This window comes from Empidonax traillii, unplaced genomic scaffold, assembly GCF_003031625.1.
Source record: "Empidonax traillii isolate 1590-97213 ecotype Southwest subspecies unplaced genomic scaffold, ASM303162v1 scaffold451:size1465578, whole genome shotgun sequence".
Classification (NCBI taxonomy): Eukaryota; Metazoa; Chordata; class Aves; order Passeriformes; family Tyrannidae; genus Empidonax; species Empidonax traillii.
The window spans coordinates 1,160,689-1,188,394 of NW_020955644.1; the positions used below are offsets into that span (position 1 = coordinate 1,160,689).

At 47.1% G+C, this 27,706-nt stretch overlaps 1 protein-coding gene across 6 annotated transcripts in view; it reads right to left on the reverse strand.

Annotated features, from left to right (window-relative positions):
* KCND3 (potassium voltage-gated channel subfamily D member 3) overlaps window positions 1–19,461 on the reverse strand; it is a 116,299-nt gene extending 96,838 nt beyond the window's left edge. For 2 of the 6 annotated variants that reach the window (XM_027895158.1, XM_027895153.1), the window contains exons 1-2: window positions 18,852–19,139; window positions 12,938–14,122 (exon numbers count right to left, since the gene is read on the reverse strand). In XM_027895158.1, coding sequence (XP_027750959.1) covers window positions 12,938–14,046 — 1,109 coding nt within the window. In that variant the 5' untranslated portion in view covers window positions 14,047–14,122; window positions 18,852–19,139. Of the gene's footprint in view, window positions 1–12,937; window positions 14,123–17,544; window positions 17,805–18,024; window positions 18,452–18,851; window positions 19,140–19,398 lie in introns of those variants that run through there. The other 4 variants (XM_027895154.1, XM_027895156.1, XM_027895155.1 and 1 more) reach the window with 4 other exon arrangements.
* Window positions 19,462–27,706: the final 8,245 nt, after the last annotated feature.

The window sequence follows — 27,706 nt, forward strand, 5'->3', positions numbered from 1 at the left end:
CCCAGCAATGAGCTGGAGAACAAGCCCAGAGTAATCAATCAAGTGAGACACATCAAGGTATAGGGAAGCTGTCTGCCCACAGCTTCTTGAGACTCTCCACCAGCACTGTCAGGTAACTCCTTTTCCCCCCCTGGGCTGCACTAGCCCTGCTGGCACTCGTTTGTGTTCAGCTGTCTGATGCTGTAAACCAAGGCCAGCAAAGGTGCTGTGGCTGGTGTGCAGTGTCCATGGGCCTGCCTTGACCTGGTTGGGTTCATTTGTCTCTCTGAATGCAGAATAAAGGCAGGGTGCATTAGCTTGGCTCATTTCCTACCAAATTCCACCAGTCCCACACGTGGTGGGACTTTGGGGTGTCCTGTGCAGGGCCAGGAGTTGGACTGGATGATCCTTGTGGGTCCCTTCCAGCTCAGGATATTCTGTGATTCCATAGAACCCTTGTCTGACTCGTTTTTAGTCACCACTTGTTTTCATCCTGAGTGTTTTGCCTTGCAAACAAAGCCCTCGACATCCAGGGATGTTCAGACAGAGCCCCTTTCTCTCAGTTTGTGATGATTTAATGGGTGGATTTAATTTATTGTCTAGTTAAGAGCTATAGGTAGTAGATGTGCTGTCTGCCCACTCTGTTTTGATATTGCCAGGGAAGCAGTTATTATTAATGGCACATAAATTCCATCCAACAGTTTTCTTAAGTGCCTTAACAATGGTGCAGCTGATACACAGAGCTGGAGACCAACATTATTCCCAGGGCTCCAAGGGAAGCACTGGGACCCAGGAATGATGAGATGGGGCTCTGTGGAGGACCTGACACCAAGAGGCATCTCCTGCCACAACGACTTTCCCATGGAAACAGTGGATAAAGTGCCTCCCAAACACCAGCCCGACCTATTCCAACCCGCAGAGCCCAGTGTGGCTGCCAGCAAAGCTTGTTTTTCACTGGTGTGACTCACTGACTGTAAGGGAGTTACTCCCCATCCATGTTGTGATCAGAGTGGGCAGGCCCATTAAAAATTATTTCCATCGTGAAATTGTGAGGGGGTGTCTCTGAGCTGCCAGTAAATCCAGCCTGGAAGGACACACAGAGCCACAGCCTGGCCTGAGCAGAGGGTTTTACACACCCCCTGGACAAGGCTGATGAGGCAGCTCCAGTGCAGCCTTTGTTTCTGACTAGAAAAAAAAAAAAAGAATCATAAAAGCTGCTGAAATTCATTTTCAGTTCACAGTACATTTGGTGCCAGACTTTCCTGCTGCAATCATGGGAATATATCCTGGAATATATCCTGCCACATACAAGGAGCTGCCTGTGTGTTTATTTACCCTGGGATGGGCACTTGAGGGCATGTGTGCATGGGTTTAAATCTATATATTTTAAAGGCTCCACACCCGTTTTCTACTAAAAATTTTTACCTCCAACCAAATTATCTGTTATATTTTGCTGCAAAGCTCAGATCTTTTCCTTCCCTTTTCTTCTTTCCACATTTTTTAGCTCTGCTCAGATCATAACAGGCCAATGATGAACAGTGGCAGTGTTTTAGCATGGCACAGCTATAGGAACTGAATAGTTTTAAACAATACTTCAGCTGCTGAAAATCTGAGAAAAAAAATGGTAAAAATAAATGCAAATGTTGCTATGTAGAAGTCAAAAAATAAGATTGCATCTGTAGATCTATCCTCCTCTTCTGAAATCTCATTTTCTCCTTTCTCTTCCAAGCCAAGAGAATTGAAAACTGGGCTAAACAGCATGTGAGTATGAAGGACCATTCCTTATGGATTATGTATTCCAAGACTCCTGCCTTTCTGGGTAATAAATGATCCACAAGAAAGTGTGGATGTGAGATTTCCTCTGGGCCTTTTCCAAACCCTCTAAATTGGCATCTGCTCTGACATATCTTCCCAGGCACCAAAGCAGAGTGGGGGTTCACAGAGATGAACCATTTCAGGAGCGTTTGTTGACACAATCACAGAACAGTTTTGATCAGAAAGGGCCTCTGGAGGTTTCCCCACTCCAGCTCTGCGGTGTCTCAGGTGGGGAACAATCTGAAATTAATGGTGAAGGGAAGTCATCAGGACATGAGTTGTGTTAACAAGACGTGCTGGAGCATCAGCATTTGTAAAGAAAGGCCAAAACTGGGAAAGAGCCTCTGCTCTTTCTGTCTTTCCTGATCCATCCTGACATCCACACCTTCGGGAAGGCGTCTGCCCATGACCCTGAGCTTGCTCCTGAGCTTCAGCTGCCTCTTCTGTGAGTAAACTGATGGAGCTGTTTACCTCTATGTTTGATCTATTCCAAGGGCTTTCCCTAGGCAGGAATTCAAGCTTGCTCAATGGAGCTCATTAGGTAATGAGCTTACTCGCTAAGCTCATTAGTGGTGGAATTCATCCTGCTCAGCCCTCTGCAGTCCGGAATCTCGTATCCCTTCAGCCCAGCTCGCTCCTTGCTCTGACCCTTGGCAAGAGGGGTGACTTTTACCCAATTTCATCTGTTTTATGTGTTTTCATTCAACAGCTGTTTTGCTGAATGACTGTTTCTATTATTTAATCTGGCCTGCTCTCCCTCTGTGGCAGAAAAACATCTAAAAGTGCTGAAGTCTTTTGCGTCGAGTGTGCCAAGGCTTGAATATCATGCCAGCTCATTTCATGAACTGAAGCAGAGTGTCTGACTCAGTAGGACTCATCCTATTCCGTGATGGATGCTCCCTGGATTGATGAACAGACGGTTGGGCAGATGTAAGTAGGCAGGAAAAAGAAAAGAGGCACCAAGTAAAAGTTGTGATTGCCTCCTGCGAGCTGACCGTGATTGCCCATCACACAATCTAGTGGTCTTGTGGGAAGTTTTAAAGCACACACACAGGCAATGGCAGAAGCTGGGAATTTCATATTTTGGTTAATTATGCAGAGATCAGAGAGTGAGGTTGATGAAAAGGATATCTCAGGTGCAAAGACGGGGTGGGAAACGGGGCTTTAAATCTTCCTGAACCAAGAGCACAACTGAGACGTGTGACAGTGAAGGATGTGTGTTGGCAATAATGCTTCATTGATTCATGCTCAAAGTGGTAAATTTAAGCCCTGTTTCTACTCATTTCAGACACTGATTACTAGAAAAAGGCTCTCATGCAGTGGAGTAGCGGAGGTGTCAGAGTCTGTTATGTCGACACAGCCTGTTCCCATCTTCCCTCAGAAGAGGCAGAAAGAAACAATTGGAGCTTTTCTCAGATTAATAATGATGACAAAGCTCAAGAAATGATGTAAACATAAAAAAACCCACCACACTAAAAGAGGGTTGTAATTGAGAATGAGTTTTGCAATCAGTCAGGGAAAGGATGAGTTTGTATCTGCACCAGCAGGAGCTGGGCTGGAGCAGAGCACCAGGCACCCACTGAACACACCTCAGGAGGATTTATCTCAGACTAGTCCTAGTCTGGTCAGGGATTGAACTCCCATTTGCAGCAGGAGCACAGTAGGTGCATTCCTGAAGTGGTGTTTGGTCCAGAAGGGATGCTCTGCACTGTGAGCCAAACTGCAGCAGGGACAGCACAGCTGAAGTTGCTTTCACAGAGCATTCCTGATCCAAACTAAGTAGATGGGCTCCAGGAGACAGCAGCTCAGAGCAGCTTTCTCTCCCTTTAGCTTTCCTTTTGAAGACAGCTTACTTCTGCCCAGCATTAGGCTGTGAGAAGAGCTGGCTTGTATTATCCTTTTCCATTGAAAAATAAAGTGCTATTTTTGCTCTTCCCACAGTGACTGTAATTAATATTTAAGGAGGATGGCTCCCTTGTGCACATGTCTCCAAATTACACCCCAAAAGTGCACGTGGAGCACGCAGACATGGAACTGAGGATTGTGGCCCCATCCCTCCTTAGTGTTCAAGGCCAAGTTGGACAGGTCTTGGAGCAACCTGGGATAGTGGAAGGTGTCTCTGCCCATGGCAAGGGGTGGAATGAGATGATTTTTAAGGTTCCTTCCAATCCTAACCATTCTGTGATTCTAACTGTGTGAGAAAAAGAGCAGAGTTAAATAATAGTAAGAAGCATTTTCCTTAGAACAGAGAAGAAAAAAGAGGCTGTTTTGTTGTGGGGTGAAATCTTGTTATCAAGGATTTGCATTTACATATTAAAGGCTGAAAGTGACTCAAGATTTTATCATCTGCTGTTTTCACATCTGATGTGAAACCCTGGGCAAGATGAGAAAGACAGCAGCAGTTTGTGACTTTTAGATGGCAAAGTGGAGTCACATGGACAGAAAGAATAAAGCAGTGAGTACATGCAAAATAATTACCCGTATTAAAAAAGCTCAGGGTGTTTCACAGCGTTGGGGATGTGTTATTTGATTAACAGGAGCTTGTTAAAAGTGAACCCCGCAGATCTGACGATGCTGGGGAGGTTTGGGGGGTGCCAGGGTGTTACTGCTGCCATAGGAGGTGCGTTATCAGTAACAGCAGCTTCCTCCCTCCACATCTTTTAGATTTATTACTTGAATTATTTGACCTTTTTATTAGGAGGCTCCACAGCCCAGGCCCACCGAGGCCTCTGCAAGCTCAGGTTTCGGGGGCTCGTAGCCTCGTTCCACAGGACCAACTCTCTTCAGAGGCAAACAGCCCTCCCCAGGGGCTTTCTGGGGATGTGCATCAGCCAAATTTCCCAGAGTCCTGAAGGCAAAAAGCTGAAGCTGATCTGTGTTTTAATTTTGCTGCAGATGGCAGGCCAAGATGAAAGCAGCAGGTTTCCCCAGGCGATGGCTCTCGGAACCCGGGCGGGGAAGAGCCTGCTCGGAAAATGGCTTTGAGTGGCTGCCCATTGCGGGGTGGTTGTTGTGTTGTTGTTGTTGTTGTTGTTGTTGTTCCTTGCAGAGGCTTTTATAGGTGAGGGATAATTCATACACAGAGTTGCCACTCTGCATCAGGAGTGACAGCCCTGACAATGCCCTCGCTTGTCCCCCCAGCCCCAAACACCCCTCACGGCCCCCGTGAGGAAAGTAAGAGAAAGTCCACAATGCAGAGGCAGAACAAAAGGGGGAAATCATGAAAGAATGAGGGAAAGAAAGAGCCAGATGCTCCAGCGTCATTTCTGAGGCTGCAAAGCAGAATGAAAAGCCAGTAAAGACTTGCACCTTTTAAAGGAGTAATGAATTGTTTCCTCCTCTGGCAGGCAGTGATTTGACTTGCCACATGCCTCCCAGTAATTTCCCAGCAGGTTTTAATGTTGGAACAATGGCATTCTGTTAGATATTGATTTTAAAATAACTCTTCCACACTTTACTTGTAATTTTAAGAGGTGAATTACAGCCCTTGAATGTGTTCTAATGTAGCAGTGGTAAATAGTTAAATGGGCACAATCTGTTTCTGCAGGCATTGCCTGTCCAGGAGAAGGCAGAGCTTGGCTGAAACCTGCCTGTCTTCTGATCTGCAGGAAAAGCATTCATTAATCTGCCTGCACTGAAGGAAAATATTAAGAAATTCACAGTGGATGTGGTGGAATTTGACAGGAAAGAATGCCTGTGCTGGGTGTTGAAGCAGCGAGAGTGGGAGGCAGTGGGTAAATGACCAAATTGCAGCTCTCTTTTTCTTCAGCTCCACTGAGTTGTGATGCTCACTGGGGGATATCACTGCCAGCACCCTTTGGTGAGCCTGGAGAGGTGGCTGGGGGTGACCACGGGTCCTCTGCCTGTACTTTGCCAGGGCATGTCCATGAGCACTGCAAGGACCAGCTGCTGGTTCAGGTACCACCATTGCTGAGCATTAAAAACAAACCAACCTGCTCTGTCCCCTGGTAACTCAGCAGGGCAGCTCCATCCCTGTGAGCTCTGCACAGACAGGGCTGAAGGGCAGGGAGGCACAGCCTGTGTTAAATACAAATTGTACATCACTTCCACCGAAACCACGGGAGTTACAGGGGTCAGGGGCTCGTGTTCACCGAGTGCCGTGGTACCCGAGGGGTGAGTGTGGTGGATGGCAGGGACAAACACTGGTTGGTGCTGAGGAAAAGTTTCACTCGTTATCCCACACTGGTTTTGTATTATTTTTTTTCTTTTTCTTGGTGAGGTGGTTGCATTGTAATGCAATCCACCTGGAAACAAGCTGGTTTGGTCACAGGTGATCCCAATCACAGGAGATTCCTGGGTTGGAAAGGACCTTAAAGCTCATCTCCTTCCACCCCCTGCCATGGGCAGGGACACCTTCCACTAGCCCAGGATGCTCCAAGCCCCGTCCAACATGGCCTTGGACACTTCCAAGGACGGGACAGCCTCAGTTTGTCTTGGCAACCTGTGCCAGGGCCTCCCCACCCACACAGGGAAGGATTTCTCCCTAATAATCTAAACTTTTTGTCTTGTATTTTGAAGCCATTCCCCCCTGTCCTGTCACTGCACACTCCTGAATGCACAGATCCCTTAAGGCATCACAATAAAAACGTCTCTCATGATTTTCCCAGTGTTACAACGGGGTGGGAGTTTCATTTCATGCCAAATCCAAGTGAGCAGGTCTGGGTAAGGACATGGGGCACAGATGTCACTGTGAGGATGAGGATGAGGATGAGGATGAGGATGAGGATGAGGATGAGGATGGGTGTTGGCAGGATGAAGCTCTGGCCAGAGGGGCTGCAGAGACTCAGTCACTCAGAAGCTCCCTGTGCTCCTCTCCCTGCAAGCTTGATGGGCTGTAATCAGCTAAGAGATGTAATTAGTTTTGGCTAATTTGTTGCAGGGCCTTTAACTTTCCTTCCTCTGTCCCTGCTTTCCAACTGACAGTGGCCACTCTGTCCTTTATTTTCAGCTGATGTCTGTAAACTGATTACTTTTACTGGGTCAGCACTGTTATGAAATTATCAGTTTATGAGACTAAAAATAGCTCAGATTCAGTCAGCATGCCAATCACTTCCCTTCATCTCCAATGATAATACAATGTTATCTTTAATCTGTGTTTCTCAGGCACTTACTATGTTGCAGGCTAGAAAGAAAAGGGTGGAAAAAAAAGAAAGAAGAGCTCAGGAAAAAAAAAAATCTGTAAATCAGTTGCTATAGATGTCTCTCTGCCAAGGCTTCCACTGGTAAATTTAGCAGTCACGTTACAATTTTAGTCAGCACCATTTCTTGGCCTTATTCAAAATAATTCACTTCTCACACAACGAGTTACCCTAAAGGCAAGTTATTTTGTCTTGCACATTAAAAATGGTGTGTTTGCACATACAAATATCCAAAGCCACGGAAAGCATAAGGATGGGTAATTTTTTTCTCTTTTTAAGGGAAGGTAAAAAAACCAACCCAACAGTAAATTCAACTTGCTCTGAGAATGAATAAAGGTATTTTAATACATCTGGGGTTCTGGTGAATACAAATAGCTCAAAAATGAGATGCTTGCCTGTGATTTATATCAAGACAGTGACGGGAAAAGGTTCCATCTGTAGTTTCTGATACAAAGACATTTTGCACACAATATCTGTAAATCCATTAGGAGAGGAAAATTGATACACGTTTCATATAAGATGAAGCTGGAGTCAAGGGAATGAAAGCTCAAGGAAATGGCTTCTTTGTGTAGCTCCATCAATTCATTGTTTGATTGGACTCCCTGTATATTAAATTCAAGCAGTTCTTTGGCCTGTGGATACAGGAATTGTTGACTGTGTGGGAATCGGCGCGAGCGCTGAAATCCCAGCGCTTTGCTTCACAAAGGAAACGTCCCACCTCTCATCCATCTCCCCATCCACGATGTTAAATATGCAAAGCAGCATTTCTGCTCAAGCCACTTTTCCTGATTCAGTCTAGTGGCACTTACAGAAGGACTGACACGCACGAGACGATTCCAGGGCCAAACAACAACCTTTCCAGAGGAGCCGGCAACGGCGGCGCTCCAGAGATGATTGATTATTTCCCTTACTTTGCAAACTCTGAGGCGTTTTGCAGGGGAGGAGGGTGAATGAAGGTTACTATCAGCTCGAGTGGCTTTGCTGTGGGGGCATCAGCTCAGAGCGAGCTCTGGTCACACGGTCCCCGGCAGCGCGCTCAGGATCCGGCGCGTTCACGCCAGCCCAGCTGTCAGCACTTTGGCAGCGAGGGTTTCACATTCCATTTCACTGCCTGTATCTCAGCCCCTTCCTTTTCCCTGACTGAACACCAATAAAAAAAAAAAAACAAAGCTAAAAAACCCAACTGAGAAATAAGCAAAACCAAGAGTGATGTTTCTGTCAGAGGGGCTGCTCAGGCACCTGTTCGCTCGAGTTCTCCCTGATCCACGTTTTGCAGGGGTTGGATTGAGCCAAGGCAAACCAAAACAGACCCTACCCCCAAACCCCTGCTCTCCATGCACTCGGCTAATAAAACCTCTAAGAAATTTCAGCTCTTGCTCCAGATCAGGCTGTTGACATAACCAGGCCAGCACGGCTGTTTTATTGACTTCCCAGCGTTAACCTGGTTCCTTAAATGAATTATACAGATGGGACTGTGTTGTCCAAGAGCACTGATGTGTGTCTTTCAAACCCATTGACCAGTGCAGCCAGCTCTGAAAGAGGGATAGTGTTCTCAAAAGCATTGTGCTCCTGCAAATGGAGAGGGAGAGAGACAGAGATGGATTCTCCAAGGACCGCCCCGAGGGCGCTGAGCTGTGGGAGCTCGGCCTTCGTTAGGCAACAGAAGACCACACAGTGTATCCCTAAGCTCAGCCAGAACAAAATCCATCATCAATCTCTGTCTCTTGGTCTGTATTTTTGCTGGTTTCTTGACAAAAATGATCAGAAGATCTCTGTGATGATTCCCTCCATGGATATTCCCTCCCTGTAGAACCTTCCAGTACCTCAAGAGGCTCTAAGAGAGCTGGAGAGGGACATTTTCAATGGCCTGGAGAGACAGGACAAGGGGAAATGGCTTTAAGCTGAAGGAGGATAGATTTAGAATAGATATTAGGAAGAGATTCTTGCCATTGAGGGTGGGCAGGCCCTGGCACAGGTTGCCCAGGGAGAAGCTGTGGCTGCCCCATCCCTGGAAGTGTCCAGGGCCAGGTTGGACAGGGCTTGGAGCAACCTGGGCTAGTGGAAGGTGTCCCTGCCCATGGCAGGGAGTAGGATGAGATGAGCTTTAAAGTCCCTCCCAACCTGCACCATTCTGGGGTTCTACTCCCCTGTCTGGGGCTCAGTGGGAGCCCAGCTGTGACACCCAAAGGGACCCTCAGGAGCCTCTCCGTGCCCAGGGAGGTGCAGGTAGACGTGGCACTCAGGTTTTCACAGCTACAATTCGCTGCAGGCCGTACACGCTGCCCAGGAGTCTGAAACATACTGCTCTTGTCAGGTGAAATGAAAACAGCTATAAAAAGCTTAGAAAAAACATGTGTTCTGGGCAAAAGCGGCGTGGGGTTGAGCGGTGTGGGAGAGGTCTCATCTCCCCGCTGTGTTTGTGATGCGCACGGAGGGGCAGCAGCGGAACACGAGGCTGCCCCATCCACAGCACTCTGTCAGTGGGAATAAAACTGAATATTGGACAGGGCTCTGAGCAACCTGGGCTAGTGGAAGGTGTGCCTGCCCGTGGCAGGGGGTGGAAATAAAAGAGCTTTAAGATTCCTGCCAATCCAAACCATTGTGGGATTCTACGAAGGCCAACATGCCGCTAACAAGGCAACCAAATTTATTATAATTAAACCATTACTAAGCAGATGTAAAACCAGTGGTTATTGCCCACCAAGCTGGCTAAAAACCAGGACAGGCACGTGAGTACCTAGATGGGACCAGCACTGTGCTCCTCCCCTGCTTTCAGCAGCATTTACAGTCCTGAGATGGGGGGCCCTGGGGGTCAAAACCTCCTGCAGGACACAACAAGAGTCCTGGCAAGACCAGTGCTTATTGTACTGGCGCTTTAGAGAGGATGGGTATCTGCTGGCCTCTTGAGAAAAATGTTTCTGCATGAATTGGAGAGCTGATTTTGAATTAATTTTGAATAGTTGTTTCAGTAATTCAGATTGATTTAAGATGCACCCAAGAATAATGCTTTCATTATAAAACCTCCTGAGCAAAATTTAAATCGTGCTAAATTAAAAACAGCCTCTGTTAAACCAGGGCTGATGAGCACAGCAGAGGGATCAGAGATGCAGGGTCAGTATAATTTAATTCCTTTGCTTTGTTTCCCATTCCAGAAAAACTGTTGTACCTGTCTCCTTGGGTTGTTAACTACCTAAGGAGCTGGATCACCCTGGATTTCTCTGAACTGATTTGCATAGTAACCCCACCAAAAGCAGCAATTATTTATTGATGCAGTGCTTCACCTTCCAGAAGAACAGCATTTTTATTGCTTTTTATTTATGGGTCAATCTGGAAAATCGATTGTAGCCTCAGGATACTTAGGAAACTGGAACAGCAGCTGATGCACAGTACAGTGGGAGGGTTAATGCTTTCCTACTGTTTGCCTTGTTTGTTTGTTGTAAGTAAACTTTCCGTTTTATATAAATGGGGCTAATTTTTAAGGTCTTAATAACGTGGGAAAAGTTATCCTGCATATTCCAAATCACTCCTATGGAGCACTCTGTCAAGGCAACAGTGGGATTCCAATGTCAGGGAAACATTCACTCATCTGGATTTAAATGTATCAGAGGTTGAAAACGAAATATATGTGTACAGTTCTGAGTTAAAAACCTTTGTGCTTTGTAATCTCTTGCTTTAAGTGCTGGCTGAATTATTAAAGGCAAAAGGCAGAAAATATTTAAGGTACCGCTAAAATCTCTGACTGTTGCTGAAATACAAGCAGTGAACTGGCAAGCACCAAGTAGGCAAAGTCTGATGGATTAGGAGACCTTGGCTGCATTTTTGGCAACCTCTCTGTGATGGGAATTGCCAGTACTCTCATTAACAAGACCCTTCCAAACATACTGAAATGGCTTCTGAAGAGAGATGTATATGAAATATTGCCTGAGTTGTGGGCACAGCCAGTGCCTCATTCCACCAGTGCTGGGACCCCAGCACAGACCTGACCAACCCCAAAAATGCCTCTCCAGGGGGGTCTGGAGGGGGGGGCTCTGCAGAGCTGGTCTGGCAGCAATCAAGGTTTTTATGGCTCATGGTTGCAACTTTGCTTTCTAACACGAAAAAAAAAAAATCTCAAATACTACAAGTTTAAGCTTTAAGACTTTGACAGCATTTTATAGGTCCCTTCCCGATGCATTTTTACAAAGCTGTGTTTGAATGTCTAATTTCTTAAACCCGTGTCAGCTCATTTAAAGCACTCATTTACCCATAATTTCTGTGATTACAACAGATTGAGAGCACTTCAAGGTCCTCGGGAGCACTTTGGTTTGTTGGTCTGTGCGTTCAGAAAGGGGAGGGAAGGACACCAAAACTGATGGGAGAAGAGACTCAGCCCCTCCCCAGCACATTCTGCACGTACTGGGTTTGTTCCCAGCCAACAGGGAACGTCCCCTTGACCCCAACTGTCCTGTCACAAAGATCTAACAGCAGAAGTGTGAATGGGCACAGGAGTGTGTAGATAGAGGGAGGGGTGTGATCATTATTAAACAGAAACCCCAGAATAGAACTAGATTTTCGTGCCTTTCCCTTCCTGCAGAGGACACCCAAAGGAGCCACCCAGGGCAGGTGTTTTTCTGAAGCTGCTGGTGGGGTCAGGAGGGTGAGAACTGACCAGTATGGACCAGTCAGAGTATGGAAAGCTGAGCCACAGGGTGGGGGAGTGCTGGGCTGCAAAGCCCACCTTTGATTTCTGACTTTCCCAGGATAAGGAGCAGCTTTTGCCATAAACTTGCACACTTTGCTTAGATATTAAAAAGGAGGAATAAGAGATCTTTAGGTGACTATGACAAAAAGGTTCTACATTTGCGCTTAATGAAGGAATTCAGACTTTCAGTTGTCACATGCCCAGATTTGGCACCTTTCTGACAGCTGAATTATGATTTTAATAATTTAAAAGTGCTACTGTGAGCCTGCTCATGTCTAATGGGCACAGGGAAGTGTTTAAAGTCAAAAGCAGTTTAGAGAAGAAGTGGGCACAGTATTACAAGAACAAGAATTGTCTACATCTGAATATTAAAACTCTTTGAGCTCTCCAGTGGGAAAAACTCTCAGTAAAGTAACCATAAACTCAGTATGTTGTTCTGATGTGCGGAATGGAGAGATTGCCCTCGATCACAGCTTTGCACGGCCTGCAATGCCCACTTTCCTTTACATAACCTTGTCAGGGTGAAGGGCTTGGCTATTCTGCTTGCAAAGGTTTTAGTCCAGAGCAGCAGAAGCACAAACCTATAATCTCAGCAGAAACATCTGTAAGACAGAAATGAAATGTAAGGGGAAAAAAAGTGCCCTCCAGGCTACATTCCCCTCGCTTTGATTCCATTATCTTTGTACCTGTCCATGGGAATGTTTGAAATTCTGCTGCAGCCGCCACGGCACACTCAGTTTTCAAACTCACAGCTACACCCAGACAAGAAGCCCACATCCTGCTCAACTGAGTGAAAACCAGACCCCCGAGTATTTCCAGTGCACTGACCCACCACATCCACCCGAACTCAGCAAATCTGGGGTTCCTGGTGTGTCAAGAGAAGGAACAACGACCGACATCGCGGAGAGGCGCAACGGACACATCACAAAACGACTTTGTGTGAAACCCACGGCTCGAATGAACACCAGAAAAAAACCCCAGCAGCTCTCTCTGCCAGCTCCCCTGCACCCATCTCAGCTTCCCTCTCCCGCAGCAAGAGTGTGAATCGGGACCTGCTACTCCACCCTCCTGCACTCATTTACCCCCTTGCCAAGCGTTTGTCAAGCGGGTGGAAACGCTTTTTTCCCCGTCCTGTACAACTTCCCCCGAGCCGCACAAGTTGTGAGGCAAAGAACAATCGAGCCCTCAGCGGTTCCCGACCCTCCTCGAACATGCACCCAGGGAAATGCTGAGGAGCAGCTGAAGTCAAGCTCCCCGTACATGCTTTTGCCTGCTGCTCAGGGAAAGGAAAAGTACTACTCACCCCAGTGTTGTCATGGTTACAATAGTGTACCAAAAGGAAGCAGGAATACTGGTGAATTTGCTCGCCGAGGACCCTTTCTCCGCATAAAACATCACAGTTGCAAAGATGATGATTGCCATAGTGAGGGAAAAGAGGAGAAAGCCAAGCTCGGAGGCACAGCTCTTCAAGGTGTAGCCCAAGATTCTCAGGCCCTGGGAATGGCGGGAGAACTTGAAAATCCTGAAAACCCTGAAAACCCGTAGCGTGACGAAGGCCCCGCTGACGTCCTCGTTGTTGGTCATCACCAGGCCGATGTAGTAGGGCATGATGGCCACCACGTCGATGATGCTCATCACGCTTCGGATGAACCTGTAGCGGCTCGGGGCCGCAAAGAGTCTCAACAGGTACTCGACGGTGAAGATCATCACGCAGGCCGTGTCCAAGCAAAAGAAAGCCACGGCGTACCTCTCCCCGCACGGAAGCTCCTTGTTCCCGGGCACGGTGCCGCAGGGCACAGTCTCCACCACGTTGGTGATCACAGAGACGGCGATAAAGAAACCGGTGACGTAGTAAAAGACTAAGGCTAAGGTGCTGGTGTGGGGGTTCTCGAAGGCTCGCCACATGGTCTGCCGGAAGCTCAGCGAGGGCATGGACCCCTCCTGGTTGTTCTCCGAGTCGTTGTCGTCCATCAGCCGCTCCGCGTTTTCCCGCTTCCTGTCCTTGTACTCTTCGTAGCAGCAGTCCCCGATGATCTCTGGGAGGATCCCGTAGAAGGCGAGCTCTTCGTCGTAGGCAGAGATGCACTCGTACCTGGGGTAGTGCAGCTTGCCAGTTCTATAAAAATTTAGGATGCACCTGAAGACCTCGGGGTCCCGGTCAAAGAAGTACTCCTTGGTGTCCTCGTTGAAGAAGAACTCCTTCTCGGTGCTGCCCAGGAGAGTGTCCGGGTATCTCTCCAGTGTAGTCCTCCAGGTCTGGAATCGCCTGCCACTCACATTGAGAATGATCAGCTCATCCTGCCTCTTGTTCTTCTCCGTCGGTGCCAGTGGCATGGGGCAGTTGGCCACTGGCATCCATCCTATGGCAGCCGCCCTGGCAAAGGGCAACCACGCTGCTACTCCTGCTGCCATGATGAGCCCAGGCCTTGTTACTGGAGAGGACAATCAGGATGCTCCCGAGACCTGCTGCGAGTCAGATCAGTCCCATCTAAAACACAGAGCAAAACAGAGCACAGCACACAGTCAAGCAGGGGGTGTCTGGCCCTGGTGTGTTGAAGAGTTGGGTGTCAGACACAAGAATTTGAAACAACTGGCTCGCCCTCACCTCCCAGTTGAAGAGGGATGTTAAACAAGGCACACGATAATCAGCTCGGCGAGGTTATGGCATTATTGTAGGCTGAAACTTTGAATAGCAAATGATTCCTCATTAAAAGCATTTTAAAAGTAGCATAAACACGGTAATTTATATTTGCTTCCTTACAAACAAGACTAATCCATAATTCCCCAGGTGTGAGACTCGTGTGCTCATCAGTTTAACTACAGCTGTCAAGAAAGAGCTGGGAACTTCAGTGAAATCAGCTGGCAGCTCACCCCGTGAAATCCTACACCACAAAAACCCCAGGCTGGGCTCAGCTGTGTTTCCAGACTTAAACAAGTTCAATATGTTCTGAATCTTGCACTAAGAACATCCTCGGCTGAAAGGAATGAAAAAAAAAAAAAAAATCTCTAGTTTTCACTGTTTTTCTTCCACCTTTAAGGCAGGGCCTGGCTTCAGCAGCAGTTTTGTGCTGCTCTCTCTAATTTAGAGGTGGGTTTTACCCTTGTGGAGAGTTCCAGACCTTCTCCAGACCAGGGGAATGTCCTGGCTTTCAGGGAAACACTGCTCGGAACACCTGAGCAACAGCAAACTTCACTCCCAGGTGTGAAAGCTCATGGATTAAACTACCGAGTACCAAGCAAATCAGAATGAGGGAAGCCCCCAAAGCTGGAGAGTTTCCCTCCAGCAGGAATTCCCTGCTTATTTCCTGGCTAACAGAGGACAGAAGTCCTTCAGCTGAAGAACTGAAGGACTATTAGTTTGAAACAACTAATAGTGCAGTTCACTGCACTCTTGGATTTTTAGATGAAAAATACCCCAAGTTGTCCAGATCCTCAGCCAATATTCTCTTGAAGTTCAAGCAGTTTTTGTGCTTCTGATCTAACAGTGAATTTTCTTTATTTTTTTGATCTTTGGTCAGAGTTCTTGCAGTCATTAACTTTTGTTTTAACTTGCACTGACTTTCATTTCCCTAATGTTTTTCTAACTCTACCTTATGAAATTATCTGAAGAAAGGTGCCATTATCATATAAGCTGCATTAGGAGCCCTATCAAAAGTCGATTTATCAATGGAAATTCCATTGATTTCACTGACTCAGGCCCTCAAAGCTTAATTGTGCCTTTATAGGTAGTTTTCCTCTAAAGTTTTTAAACTACATGAAAGCTGCCATTCCAGCCAGTGAGGCTGCAGCGTTATTGATTTCAACAGGCCATCAAAATACTGAACAAAAAAAATGACGGAATCCATCTGTGGTGAAAACGACTGAACCGCTCACAGAAAGGCACGTCCTCCTCAGGGCAAATTAACATTCATCACCTTAATGTGGAGCATCTTTCTATGCAATTGTGCTGTCTAAAGGACAATTGAAATCCCTCGTTGCGAGCGTCTCGCTGCCGCTGGAAGAGGGTTTTTGTAATTATGGAACGTATAATAATCCACAGCGATGCTTATCCCAAGGAGACACTTTGCTTATCTACATGGCACTGGAGCAAGCATCCCACGACATTTCCCTGCTAAGGATTGTTCAGCGTTACAAAGCACTACTTTTTCCTCTCGCCCTAAAGAGGGAATTTATTGCGTTAATGGTGCCAGACTGGCAGCCCTGGGGACCCGGCTCTGTCGTCTGTGCCAGGCACAGAAAGTTTCTTTGCGTGACTTTGAAAAGATCCCCCAGTTCTCAGCTGAGGAGGCATCTCCAGGGGGCTCAGTGGGCTCAGGCAGATGCCTCCCGCCAGCAGTGGTGGATCTTTTCACTTTTATCAAACACTTGAGAACAAGAGGCAGCAAAATAACAACTATTTCATTCATTTCTCAGCAAATACATCCAGGCAAACAACCAAGAAACCAAGATAAAACACCTTGTTCCTCCTTTCCCTGCTGGTGATCTGTCTTCTCTGCTTTTTAATTTCAATTAACACCACCACAGTCCTTCTACCAGGACTGATGCAGGGTGACCTGACCAGCTTCCTCACACTGGATCCTCATCTCCCCTGATTTCTCAGGGGAACTGCATTAGAAACCTCTTCTGTACTTTCATAACTTTGGTTGTGGATTCCAGGTTACCTACATTAGCCTCCCAGGCACTATAAATACTTCACATATAATTGTTCTAATAAAGCAATGGCAACTCATAAGTGACTTACACATTTTTAAATCAATTTTTGAAGATAAAATGGGTCCTTCCATGCTGGCAGTATGCGTAGGGAAGCTATAAATATCCGGGCTGTGAAGTGGACAGGATATTAAAGCACAAGAGAAAGAGAGGGGAATTCATCTGTGAAAGTTTAGTTCCCATTTTTCTGGGACCAAGAGATGCAGCTTGTGAAGAAAACAGAGCATGCACAGCTTAGTTTTTTAAGTTGCACTGACTCTGCTCCATTTGATCCACAAAAACCAGCCCAAAAAGTCTTTTTTGGCTATAACTTTTCTTAAGAGGGAGAGGAAGAAAAGAAATGAAATCTCCAGTCACAAAAGTCTTGGTTTTCCTTGTCCATAAACCCTTGGAACTTCACCTGTCCCCGAAACAAGAGACAGAAAATTAGGAGAGAGATAGGACTGGATTTGTAATTCAGGGCTGCACAACCTAAAGCTGAGTAAAAAAAAAAAAAAAAAAAAAAAAAAAAAAAAAAAAAAAAAAAAAAAAAAAAAAAAGATGAAGTAACTAGTTTACCTACAGAATGGGGGAAGAATCCTCCTTTTCTGCCAGCCTGGGTTTCAGTAACTGCTATCCAGCCTGTTTAGGCTGCAAAGCAACTGGCTGGACTCAAAACCTACTGTACTGTCCACAGAGTCTCTTGAGCTCACATAGAAAATAGACATACTCTAATTCCAACAAGCATATATTTAGCTATACCCATATTTCTAATTTTAATTACCGTAATTTCTGCGTGTAATTTGAAAGGAACTAGTTAACAGCAGACTGGCACCCTGCTGATGACATTTAGAAGACCTGGTACACGAGATAAAATAATTTACCTCCTGATTTAAAAAAGTCGGCATCTGTAGAGAAGGGAGTCTGTTTTCTTTAGAGATAATTGTGAGGACAGTGAAATGGTGAATTTGATAGAAAAGGCTGAGGCATGAGCCCCCTGTCCCCCTCCCAGGACCTCCAACCTCACTGGGGTCCCTCCCGACCACCGCTGGCTCCCAAGGTTGGTCTGTGCTGCAGCCACTCCGTGGGCACCCTGGTTTCATCCCACTTGGAAATAAAAACCTGACAGGCATGGCAGGTAGGGAAGCTCTGGAGGAAAACTTCAAAGAACAGTTATATCTGTTCACCTAAAGGGTCAAGAAATAAAGGCTGGATTCTTACCCCAGTAGCTCCCCCGGCAGTGCCACACTTAAGAATTGTCTCTTCATCCTCTCACGAAAGCAGAAACAACCCAAAAATCTCAGTGTTTCCCTTTCTAGCAGCAGGCAGGGATGATTTGAAATCCACCCCACAAACATACTGCGAGTTTCTTGATGAGACACTGATAATGGGAGTGAAGAGCCTTGACATCATTCCTTCTTCCCTGCCCTTGCTGGGTCAGGCTCAGGCAGCCAAGAGACATTTGCTTTAAAGCAAAATATGTCAGCCAAGACTCGACATCCTCAGTCAGTCACACACCCTTTCCCTTCACCACCACATCAGGAAATCAAACTTTCTGCAAAACGCTCGCTCCCTCGTTCTGGTGGAGAGATTTAGGAGCAAAAGCAACAGGCTTAGGATGAATGCATGCAAACTTCTCCCCTCCCTCCCTCCCAGTCAGCCCAGAGAGCCCCATCTTGCCGGCTCGCAGCGCTGCCTTACCTGGCAAGGAAAGACACCCGGTGCCCAAAAGTAGGGCTAAACGTGGGGAACTGGAAGGAAGGGGGAGCAGTCACTCCTCAGGATACGAGGTGAACTGTGCTGCCTGCCTCTTGACTCCCTCTCTACATGCAGTCAGAAGCAATCAGTAAATGCGATCATCATTGTGAAAGTATATATAGAGAGATGACTAAACAGCTTCTCCCTCATTACTGCCGAGACGGAGGCTCTCCCTGCCTCTCTCGCCTGAGCTCGCTTCGCTTTGCCCCCTCCCCTTCCAGGACCGCTCGGAGCTTCTCCCTGGCTGCCTGATCCAGCCGGGAATGGCACCCGGGTCCCGGAGAATCGGCTGGGGTGGCCGCAGCAGGGAGATGGACCCGGCTGGTCCAGGGAGGCAGGTTGTGGAACGCGGCTGGAGAAGGGCGGTGTGAGCTGACAGAGACACTGGCAAATGGAGTCGTTAAATACACAGAGCCTACCCTGCATGCTAATGTGCCAGCAGTGGCAAGGGGGGGATGAAGGGGGGAAAAGTACGGGATGAACTTCACGGGTCCCTCCCGGAGCTTCCCTGTGTGTCCCTGGCCCTCTGTCAGGCAGGGACAGCACAGGAGAGGTTCCTTCTAGACAAGAAAACGAGCTATCCCTCCAGCATCACAAACCTACAACCAACACCTCCGCCAGGGCGGGAGGCTACACTCAGCAATAAAAAGAAATTATTCAGATTTATACTGATCTTTCCCTTTCTCCTTCTCCCCTCTGCCTTCCCACCGCCTTTCCCTTTCCCCCTTGTCTTGCTGTTCTGGCTTGCCCTGCTCCTTGGCAGCTCTTACCAGTCCTGTCTCCACACCACCTCATCATCTCTCTTTCGTCCACGGTCAGAAGTTGGACTCGGCACACTCAGAGAGACCCGGCAGCCCCTCTCATTTATCTGTTTGCCGGCGCATCTCCATTAAGTGAATAACTACAAGCCCAATTCAGAGCGAGCCAGCCTTGCCCTGCTCCGCCGGGCAGCTCCCGGCGGCGACTGATGCGCCGCGGCGATAGTTGGTGACTTCCATAAAGTCAGAGCGATACGTACACGAGCGAGCGGAGCTCGGCCGCCCGGCCATCGCCTCGCCTCCCTGCACACAGCCCAGCTCCGCACGGCGCTGGAACGGCGGGATCGCGGCATCCGCGAGGGGCGGGAGGCACACGGGGGATTGGGGAGGTGGGAGCCCAGCCGGGGGCACCGCGATTGCCCCTCGCTCCCCCTCGCCCCGGGGCCGGTGTCCCCCGCACCCCTCGCGGCCGGTGCTCCCCCTCCCCACCCCCCTCCAGCATCCCCCGGGGGACGGTGCCACGGTGCCTTTCCACCCCCGAGGACCCCCCTCCTCTCACCTCCGCAGGGCGCTCCCGGCCGCGGCCGCCCGCCCGGAGCCTCCGCGGCCATGCGGCTGCCGGGAGCGGGGCGCGGGGACGCGCGGAGTGCGCGGGCGCGGGGCGGCGGCGATGGAGAAGAATCAGCACCGCGCCCGCGGAGAGCGGCGGAGCATCAGCACCGCGCGGGAGGAGAGCGCCGGGAGGAGGGGGCGGTGAAGGCGAGGGCAGGGCGGGGAGGTGGTGGTGGTGGTGGTGGTGGTGGTGGATGAGTGGGTGGGTGGGTGTGTGGAGAGGGGGGAGAGGATGCTCCGGAGCGCGGCGCGGGGGCTCTCCCGCACACGCCCGCCCGCAGAGCCGCCGGCAGGTGTCACCCGGAGAGAGCCCGCGGCCCGTGTGCGGCACCCCCGGAGTGCGGGGGGGAGCGGGGTAGGGGGTGTGGGACACCGGGGGTGGAGGATGCAGGACCCCCCGGCTGAGGGGTGCGCTGAGCAAGGGGGGTCGGGGATGCGGGACCCGCGGGAAGGAGGGGATGCAGGATTCCTGTTAGGGGGGAAAGGGGGGCTGCAAGTGTTCTCTTGGCAGAGGTGGCAGATGCTCCTCCAGCTGCATCACTGCGAGCGAGGGGTGGGTGTGTTGTGGGGTCTGGTGTGCCTGTGGTGCCTTAAAATAGGGGAAACAGGGACTTGGCACAGCCAGTGGTGTGGTTTTCCAGGTGCAATCCCAGAGCTCTTAACCCAAGGCCTTCTTTAAGACAAAAAAAAACAGGGAAAAAACCCCTCCAAATCTTCAACACTTCAACACTCCAGTTGTGTAGTTTGGAAAGTGTAATCTGAAAAATTCTGATACCCTTCTTATAGAGTCATTAAGGTTGGAAAATACCTCCAAGATCACCAGGTCCAAACTTTGAGTGAATCCCACCCACCATGCCCACTAAACCATATGATCAAGTGCCACGTTGACTCATTTTTTTCAACACTTCCAGGGATGGTGACTCCACCACTTCCATGAGCAGCCCATCCCAGTGCTTCTCCACACTTTCAGTGAATAAATTTTTCCTGATCTCCAACTGAATCTTGACCTGATCGATCCAACTCAGGGTCTCAACTCTGATAATTTAACACAATTATTAAAATATAATACTAATTTCTGAGTGTCAGATCCTGGGTAATCCTCCCCAAAACCAATCTCCCCCAGTAATATTTGAAAGCTGCAAACTAGCTATGAGGTTATGCAAATGCAATGTATCTTTAGTTGTATGCTGGACACATGAATAGTTGTGTGTAAAGTGAATCCTGAAACTTCTATCAGAAACTTTCAGTGGCTGTAAGAATTTAAACATATCAAAGCACCCCAAATCCATCTTTATAAGATGTCTTCAGAACTGCTTTCCACTTTTAAACTCTCCCTCTATCTCCACTTGCTCTTTCCCTCTTGCAGATGCTCAGAAGAAAGCAAAACTAGAAATGTCATTTGGCTTTTGCTGGTATAAGAGATTTTTCTGTGATTTACAGTGTCATCACTTCATAAAACTTCCTGCCTCTTCTCTCACTGGGGCGTGCTCTGGCCTCACTCTCTGCTGGTGCTGCCCTGGCTGTGATTCCAAATCGTTTTTCCCCCATGACTCGGCCCCTTTTAGCTTCCAATCTCTATTAAAAAGCTAATTTGGGAACTCTTTTGCAATGCTCCCAATTTTGTATTTTTAAATAGAGTATGAAAGTCAAAAGCAAGCTCTCTGCAGATAGTCTGATGTGAAAATATTTCTTCTTCTCTCCTTTTTTTCTTTATCTTTTTCTCTGTTTCTTTCTCTCTTTTCTCTCTTTAACTCTCTCTTCTTTCCCTCTTTCCCTTTTGCTCTCTCATTCTGCCTTTCCCTTCCTCTCTCTTTCCAGGAACAACTCCTTATTTTCTACCACACCAATTAAAGCTTTCATTAAAACTTTTTGAACAACTTTTCCTCATTCTACTCCTAAAAAGTAGAACCAGCTGGTGCTAAAACAAGCCACATTCCCAGAGAAGCAACTGGAATAAACTATGCATGGTTAAATATCCGCATTAAATATAGCTCACTTGATTTTTTCCCCCCTCTTTCATTTTCTGTATTTATATCCTGTGCCTCTACAGAGTATTTTATTTACTGTGTTTGTTCTTTGCATTGGGTGCTATCCTGCATAAATTCTGTATTTCAATTCGTTGACTTCGTGCTAAAAATGTCCTAAAAATGAATGCATGAAGGCATAAGGCCCTTTTTATCTCATCCTAGAAATCCAATAAAAAGTATTTACCACTTTTTTGTCCTGAAGTAAGATGCCTTCCTGCCACAGGCCTGGCAAAATCAGGAGTTCCAGCATCTTTCTCACTCCTGTGTCTATTTTATCCCTGGAAACTGTAGGTGGAAATGGTCTTCACTAGGACCAATCTAAATATCCTTTGAGACAGGAAAAAAAGCTGCCAAATATTGGATTTGGAGAAAAAATTCTGCAGTCTTTCTTATGAGGAAAACAAGGCTATTCAATTGGGAAAGTGTCCATAAGAAATAGTCCTTCATAACACAGTTCTGCTTTAGTTGGTTTGTTTGTTTGGTTTTTTGTTGTTTGTTTGTTTGGGGGGTTTCTGGTTGTGGTTTTTTTTGTGGGTTTTTTTTTTGTTTGTTTGTTTGGGGTTTTTTGTTTGTGGGTTTTTGGGTTTTTTTTGCAAGGTCAAGATTGGAAATATTTTATAGAGGTTTGTAAAAAACGCTGAATTCTCTCAGCATCCCTTGAGAGTTTTTAAGGGGACCTTGTCATTGTCTTAAAAATATCCCAGAGGGAAAAGTGACTCATTTTCAAGCTCCTTTTGAAGCAGGATCCATACAGAGAGATGTTAAGAGTCAGGGGATTTATTTAGGGTGACTGGAGAGTGTGTTAGCTTTACTTTGGGGGAAAAAATCAGAATTCACAGAGGTGTTATTCCCATCTTTGTGTGACTCTCAGCCCCATCCACGTTCCTGAGATGGCATATTCTGGACAATCCACGCCTTGGTCTGAATCTTTCCCCTGCCTGTTGATATTTGAGAACCAGGGGATTTGGTTCAAGGCCATCTCTGATTTACAGCATGTTCAGGGTTGTGTTTTTTTTTTTTCTCCCCCCTCTCTGTTTGGAGATCTTCCAGCCCAAAATAAAGCCTCCCAGGCAGCTGCGTTCTGCCACTTCTTCCTAAAAGGGAAGAGGAAAGAGCCGTGGAAGGGGTCCAGCAGCTCTGAGCGAGCCAGCAGCTGCAGCATTTGCTGCTCAGCTGACATTAATGAATCAAGAAAGGATCACACATGATAGTAGAGGGAAAAAGACCCTTGAAGGGCAGGAGTGACGCTGATTTAGGGCTTTGATTGATTGTCCACCGTCCTCTGTCCCTTCCTGGTGCGTTCCGGGACTCGCTCTCCCAGTCTGGTTTCACACGGGGAGTGAAACAACAGCCCTGGGTTGCAAAAACCAGGAGTAAAACAACAGCAGCTCGTTGGGGATGGTGCTTATCCTGCCATATTCCATGTTACCAGTGTCCAAACATCAGCAGTTCCCGATTTTGGATGAGAGTGGGAGTGTTGCACGGGGCAGGTAGGGAAGGGCAAAGGGGAAAGTGGAGCTGGAGGGCCCAGGGCAGAGTTGGACTCAAGGGAGTTGAACAGAGAAATTATGATGAGGTGGAAATCAGGACAATTGGCTTGAAGTGAGAAAGTCTGTGAACTCATATGAATTCTTTGCTGCTCTGCTCTTTAATGCTCATGCTTTGGTGTCTTCATTGTCCAGGCAGGACTTCACACGTGGTTCTTTATCCCACTGCTCAGCAGCAAGTTTCTTTTGCAGGATCTGCTTCCAGCCAATTGGGAATTCTTGTAATTATGAGTCAACCCAGGCTAAAAATCTCTGAACTGAGCAGCGCACAAGCCAACTGCGCTCCTTTGATCTCACACTCCTTGGGTTAACCAGTCACCATCAAAGCAATCAGCATTATCTGCTGGAAGTTGAGAGACCAATTAAAGAATAGCAAAAAAAAAAAATAAAACTCAAAACCCAACAAAAGCCAAACCAACCCGAAATAACTGATTAATGTTAAATTATCAGGTTTGGGATGGTTACCAGAGCTCCAGTGATGGCTGAGGGTTTTGCTGCCAGAGTCAACAGCACAATAAATTGGAACTGCAGTTTTTTGGGTGGCTCATAACCAGTAAATCAGGTCTGGGAAACTATACATTTACTGCAAATTTAAGGAGCTGTTCTTTCATTTTTAAGGCTGCATTTTAAATCAAGTCAAGAGCCATAAAACAATATACAGCTTGCCCAGCTATTGTCTGGGGAATGAGTCCTGTACTATCATCACTCCTTTTTATTATTATTATTATTAGATATGGGGGCAGTGAGATTGTCAGTGTTCAGCCACCAGATACAGAAGTGTATATAGCTGTATATATATTTATAGGGTATGTGGCTGTATCAAAAGTGATGAGATCTCCTCTACCCAAGGCTTTTGGCTGGAAGGATCTGGGGGGGTCTGGAGGAGGAGGAGGAGCCCCTCACCAGCAGGGGATGGTCCCAACTCATTGCTGAGGAAAAAGAAACCCAAGCAGAGGGTGGATTTAGCCCCAAACCAATTTATCACACCAACCCCCTCTCTCTACATGAAAATTCTAACAGGCAGAAGTAAATTTACTCTTTTATCTTGGAACAGATTAAAAATAACTTTACCTGCAGACAAATTCTATAACCAGAATTCAAGCTTAATCTTAATTTCTTTTTTTTTTAATATTGAATCCAGTAAGATCATTATTTCTGCCTAGCTTTTGCAGGATGTAGTCTTCCAGCTAAAGGCAGTGTGCATGTGTGTGTCATTAAGGGCTAACCTGGAATTCAGATCTTAATCCTCAGTACAGACCTTTGATAGAGAAAGGCAGCTTTTGTTAATGCATTAATTTAAACTTGCTCCCAGCAGCAGCAGTAGCTGATAGCTTGAAAGTAAATTCAGTTCGTATTTTTGGATAGTCCAGGGCTAAAGGAAGCTCTTCATGAATGGAAAATCGCTCATCTAAGCCTCTCAAGGAGCTCAAAAGGGATATTTATGCAAACATCTCGCTGAGCAGGAGGTGCTCTTGCTCTTAGTGTAAAAGGATACAACTGTTTGGCTTTTTATGTCTCCCAGGAAAATGTGTCATATCCCAAATAAGCAAACTTTATTGATGTTGAATCATTTCACTTCTGTTAAAGGGAGGGGGGAGGTTAACCAGGACACATTAGCACTTTTTGTTAAATACCACTGGTTTTGCTCGTGGCAATATTCAGGGTCAAGCTGATCAGTAATTCTGAATTTGTGTGAGATGAGAAGCTGGCAAATCCAAAGAACTCGAGTTTTCAAAATCACTGTGCTCGTGTTTCTGGCCAGGAAGCCTCCTGGAATGAAAATTCACATTGTTCACCCAGGAATGAGTTACACTGGCTCCTCTTTTCAATTAGATAAGATAACCTTTATGGTCGTGGCTGAATGCTCAGATAATGTATCTCCTAACACTGGGTACAAGGAATAACGTGCAAAAAAGTAGCAAGATCTGGGATGATGAAGCAGGACATAATGCAACCAGCCTGAACAGGAACACAGCAAATGCTTGAATGGCAAACAATAAATCCACGTAACGGCATTCGAATGGAGTTCAATCCAAATGATGGCTTTGGTACTGATGAAACAGCTCAATTTTGTGCCACTGCTTGTTTGGAGAACTCTGAGTTTGCAGACACTGTCCAGTTTCTCAGAGCACGAGAAGCAGCTCTTTATTTCTGCTGATGGCAGATAAAATTCCTCTTTTGCTCAGTTTTCGAAGTGCTGGAGATCCTTTGTCCTACAACAATTTATTTGTGGAGGTACAACCTCCCTGAGGAAGCTGAGGAACAGGGTGGAGAGCGCCACACATAACTAGGAATTTGGATCTGAGGATTCATTTATTGCCATTAAAGTAATTAATATATTATCTATGTATTATAAATCCAAATAAGACTGTACCTTGTTCCCTGGCTGTGTAAGGGGCTGGAAACAGCAGCCCTGTGTGCAGGTACTTGGCAGGCTCAGGATCAGCCCCTCAGGTGTAAAGCTTAATGAAAAGCAGGACAAATATTCATGAAAGGTCTGCATTTTCTGTGACCTCCTTTCCACCTGAGCCTTGATCCAGGCTGCTGATCCGAAGAATAGACTCTGATTTCCATCTGATAAGGCTTACGTTTTTTTGGCAAAGGGAGGCTCAAAAATAATCCTTTTCTGAGCAGATAAATCATCTAAAGCACTCCAACATGCAGGGAAAGGTATGGGTAAATCTGCTGGCTGAGTTCCTGTGATTGCTGTGTTTTCAGGAGTCCCTACTGGGAGCTGATTTTGTGGGAATGGCTGGGGGGGTGGGGGGACTTGGAGGACATGGAGCAGGGCTGTGCCCTGGGGCCAGGCAGAGCTGACCCTCATCCCTGCGAGGTGCTGACCCTTTGGAGCCTCCAGAACTATTTAAGCCCCGTGTTTCAAGTGAAAATCCTCAAGGCCCAGCGAGTCAAGGGGCTGTTAATGTGCATGGAGTAAACAGGCACTAAGTGCTCTGCTGGGCTGTAGCCAGGGGCTGACTCTGTAGGATCCCAGCCCCTATTAAAATGTGGATTTTAGACCCAGTTGATAACAAAAAGTTGTCACGTGGGCGTTGGGACCTGCTGCTGATGTGGAGCTTTTCTGCTCCAGGGCTCTTCAGGCAGCTGAGTGGAATCAGCTACAGCCCTTCCTTCACACGAGGACAGCAGTGAGGAGAGATGGTTCTGATTGTTTACTAATTAATCCGGTGCAAATAAACCCACGGAAAACGTTCCTTTAAAATTCCTGGTGGTTCACAGGGTGAGACCAGGGCTTTGCACGCTATGGAGGTGTTTTTCTTGTCTCCAGCCCTGCAGGAAAACCAGGTCTGAAAAAAACAAACTCCTCTTTGGGAAAACAAACATTTACAGTTCTAAACAACAGGATGAAATATAACGAAAGAGACAGCACTTTAGGTATTAATTAGTGCTGGAATGTTGTCTAAACCAATGTATGCATCATTTATCTGACTGCCCAAGGGACTGGACCAGATCTGGGATCACACTCTTGTAACATCTCTGTCAGCACACAGACATACAGTGTCACAATGAATCTGGGAAGGCATTTCTGTGCAGCCTGGAGAGCAGAAAAACGGTACAAAATCACAGGATGGGGCAGGTTGGAAGCTGCCAGTGGTGAGGTCGTCTGGTCCCACCTCTCTGCTCGAGCAGGGTCATCCCAGAGCACAGGGCTCGGGATTGTGTCCAGATGATTTCCAAGGGACAACAGTGCAGCTGATAATCACTGGTGTCACCACTGTCAGCCAAAGCAGCAGCAACAACGACAGAAATGCAGTGCTGCTCACCTGCTGAAGGCTCAGAACTCTGCAGAGACCACCACTAAGGTCCCCATGGGAGAGATGTGTAGAGGCACCAAGCCCCAGAGCCTCCCAGGATTCCAAAAAAAATCGGAGACAGAGAGCCCAGAGGGAGCTTGGGCTCCCAGCTCTCACTTAAACCTTGTTTCTTGCCCTCATAAATATAAGAAAAAGCTTGGAAGTGTGAACTAAATCGTGTTTGCTTGAGTCCACACGTGGTGTGCAGGAGCTGTGCCGTGCCCTCCCCGTGCCACCTGTGCCAAGGGGTGTGGGGGAGAGCCCACCCAGGACGGGGCTGGTTCCTGGGGCTCTGGGCTAATTAGATGTTTGGTGCACAGGCAAAATGGTTTTATAAAAACAGCGTTTTACAGGGATGACTCATGTTACGAGATCAGCTCTCCCTCCGTTGGAGCAGCACCTGCTCTAACTCACTTCCATGGAAATCCAGATACGGAGTTTGCAGCTCTTGCAGGGGAGAGTCAGAGCAGATGAGAAGAGAGTTTGGCCCATGGGCTGGTCAGTACTGCTGAAAGCCCTGCCCAGGGCTACAAAATAAGCCTTTTTCTCTGCACTGAGTTAAATTCCAGGAGTTTTCACCAGTACCACAATAATAATAACAACAACAACAACAGAAAGTACTATTAAGAATAAATAATTTTAATTAGCGCTTCCTGACTTTTAATCATAGCCCCTCTTCAGGAACAAAAGCAGGGGTGGAGGATTCTCATCTGACCTTCAAACAGAAAGAGGCACAGCCATAAAATATTGCAAACAGGGCTCAGGATAATTTCACCTAATCCTGACAACACAGCCCCAGCCTTCCCAGGAGGATGATGACATTCAGAGCGTGAGCTGTTGCTAAGCTTTCAAAAAACATTTATTCTTTG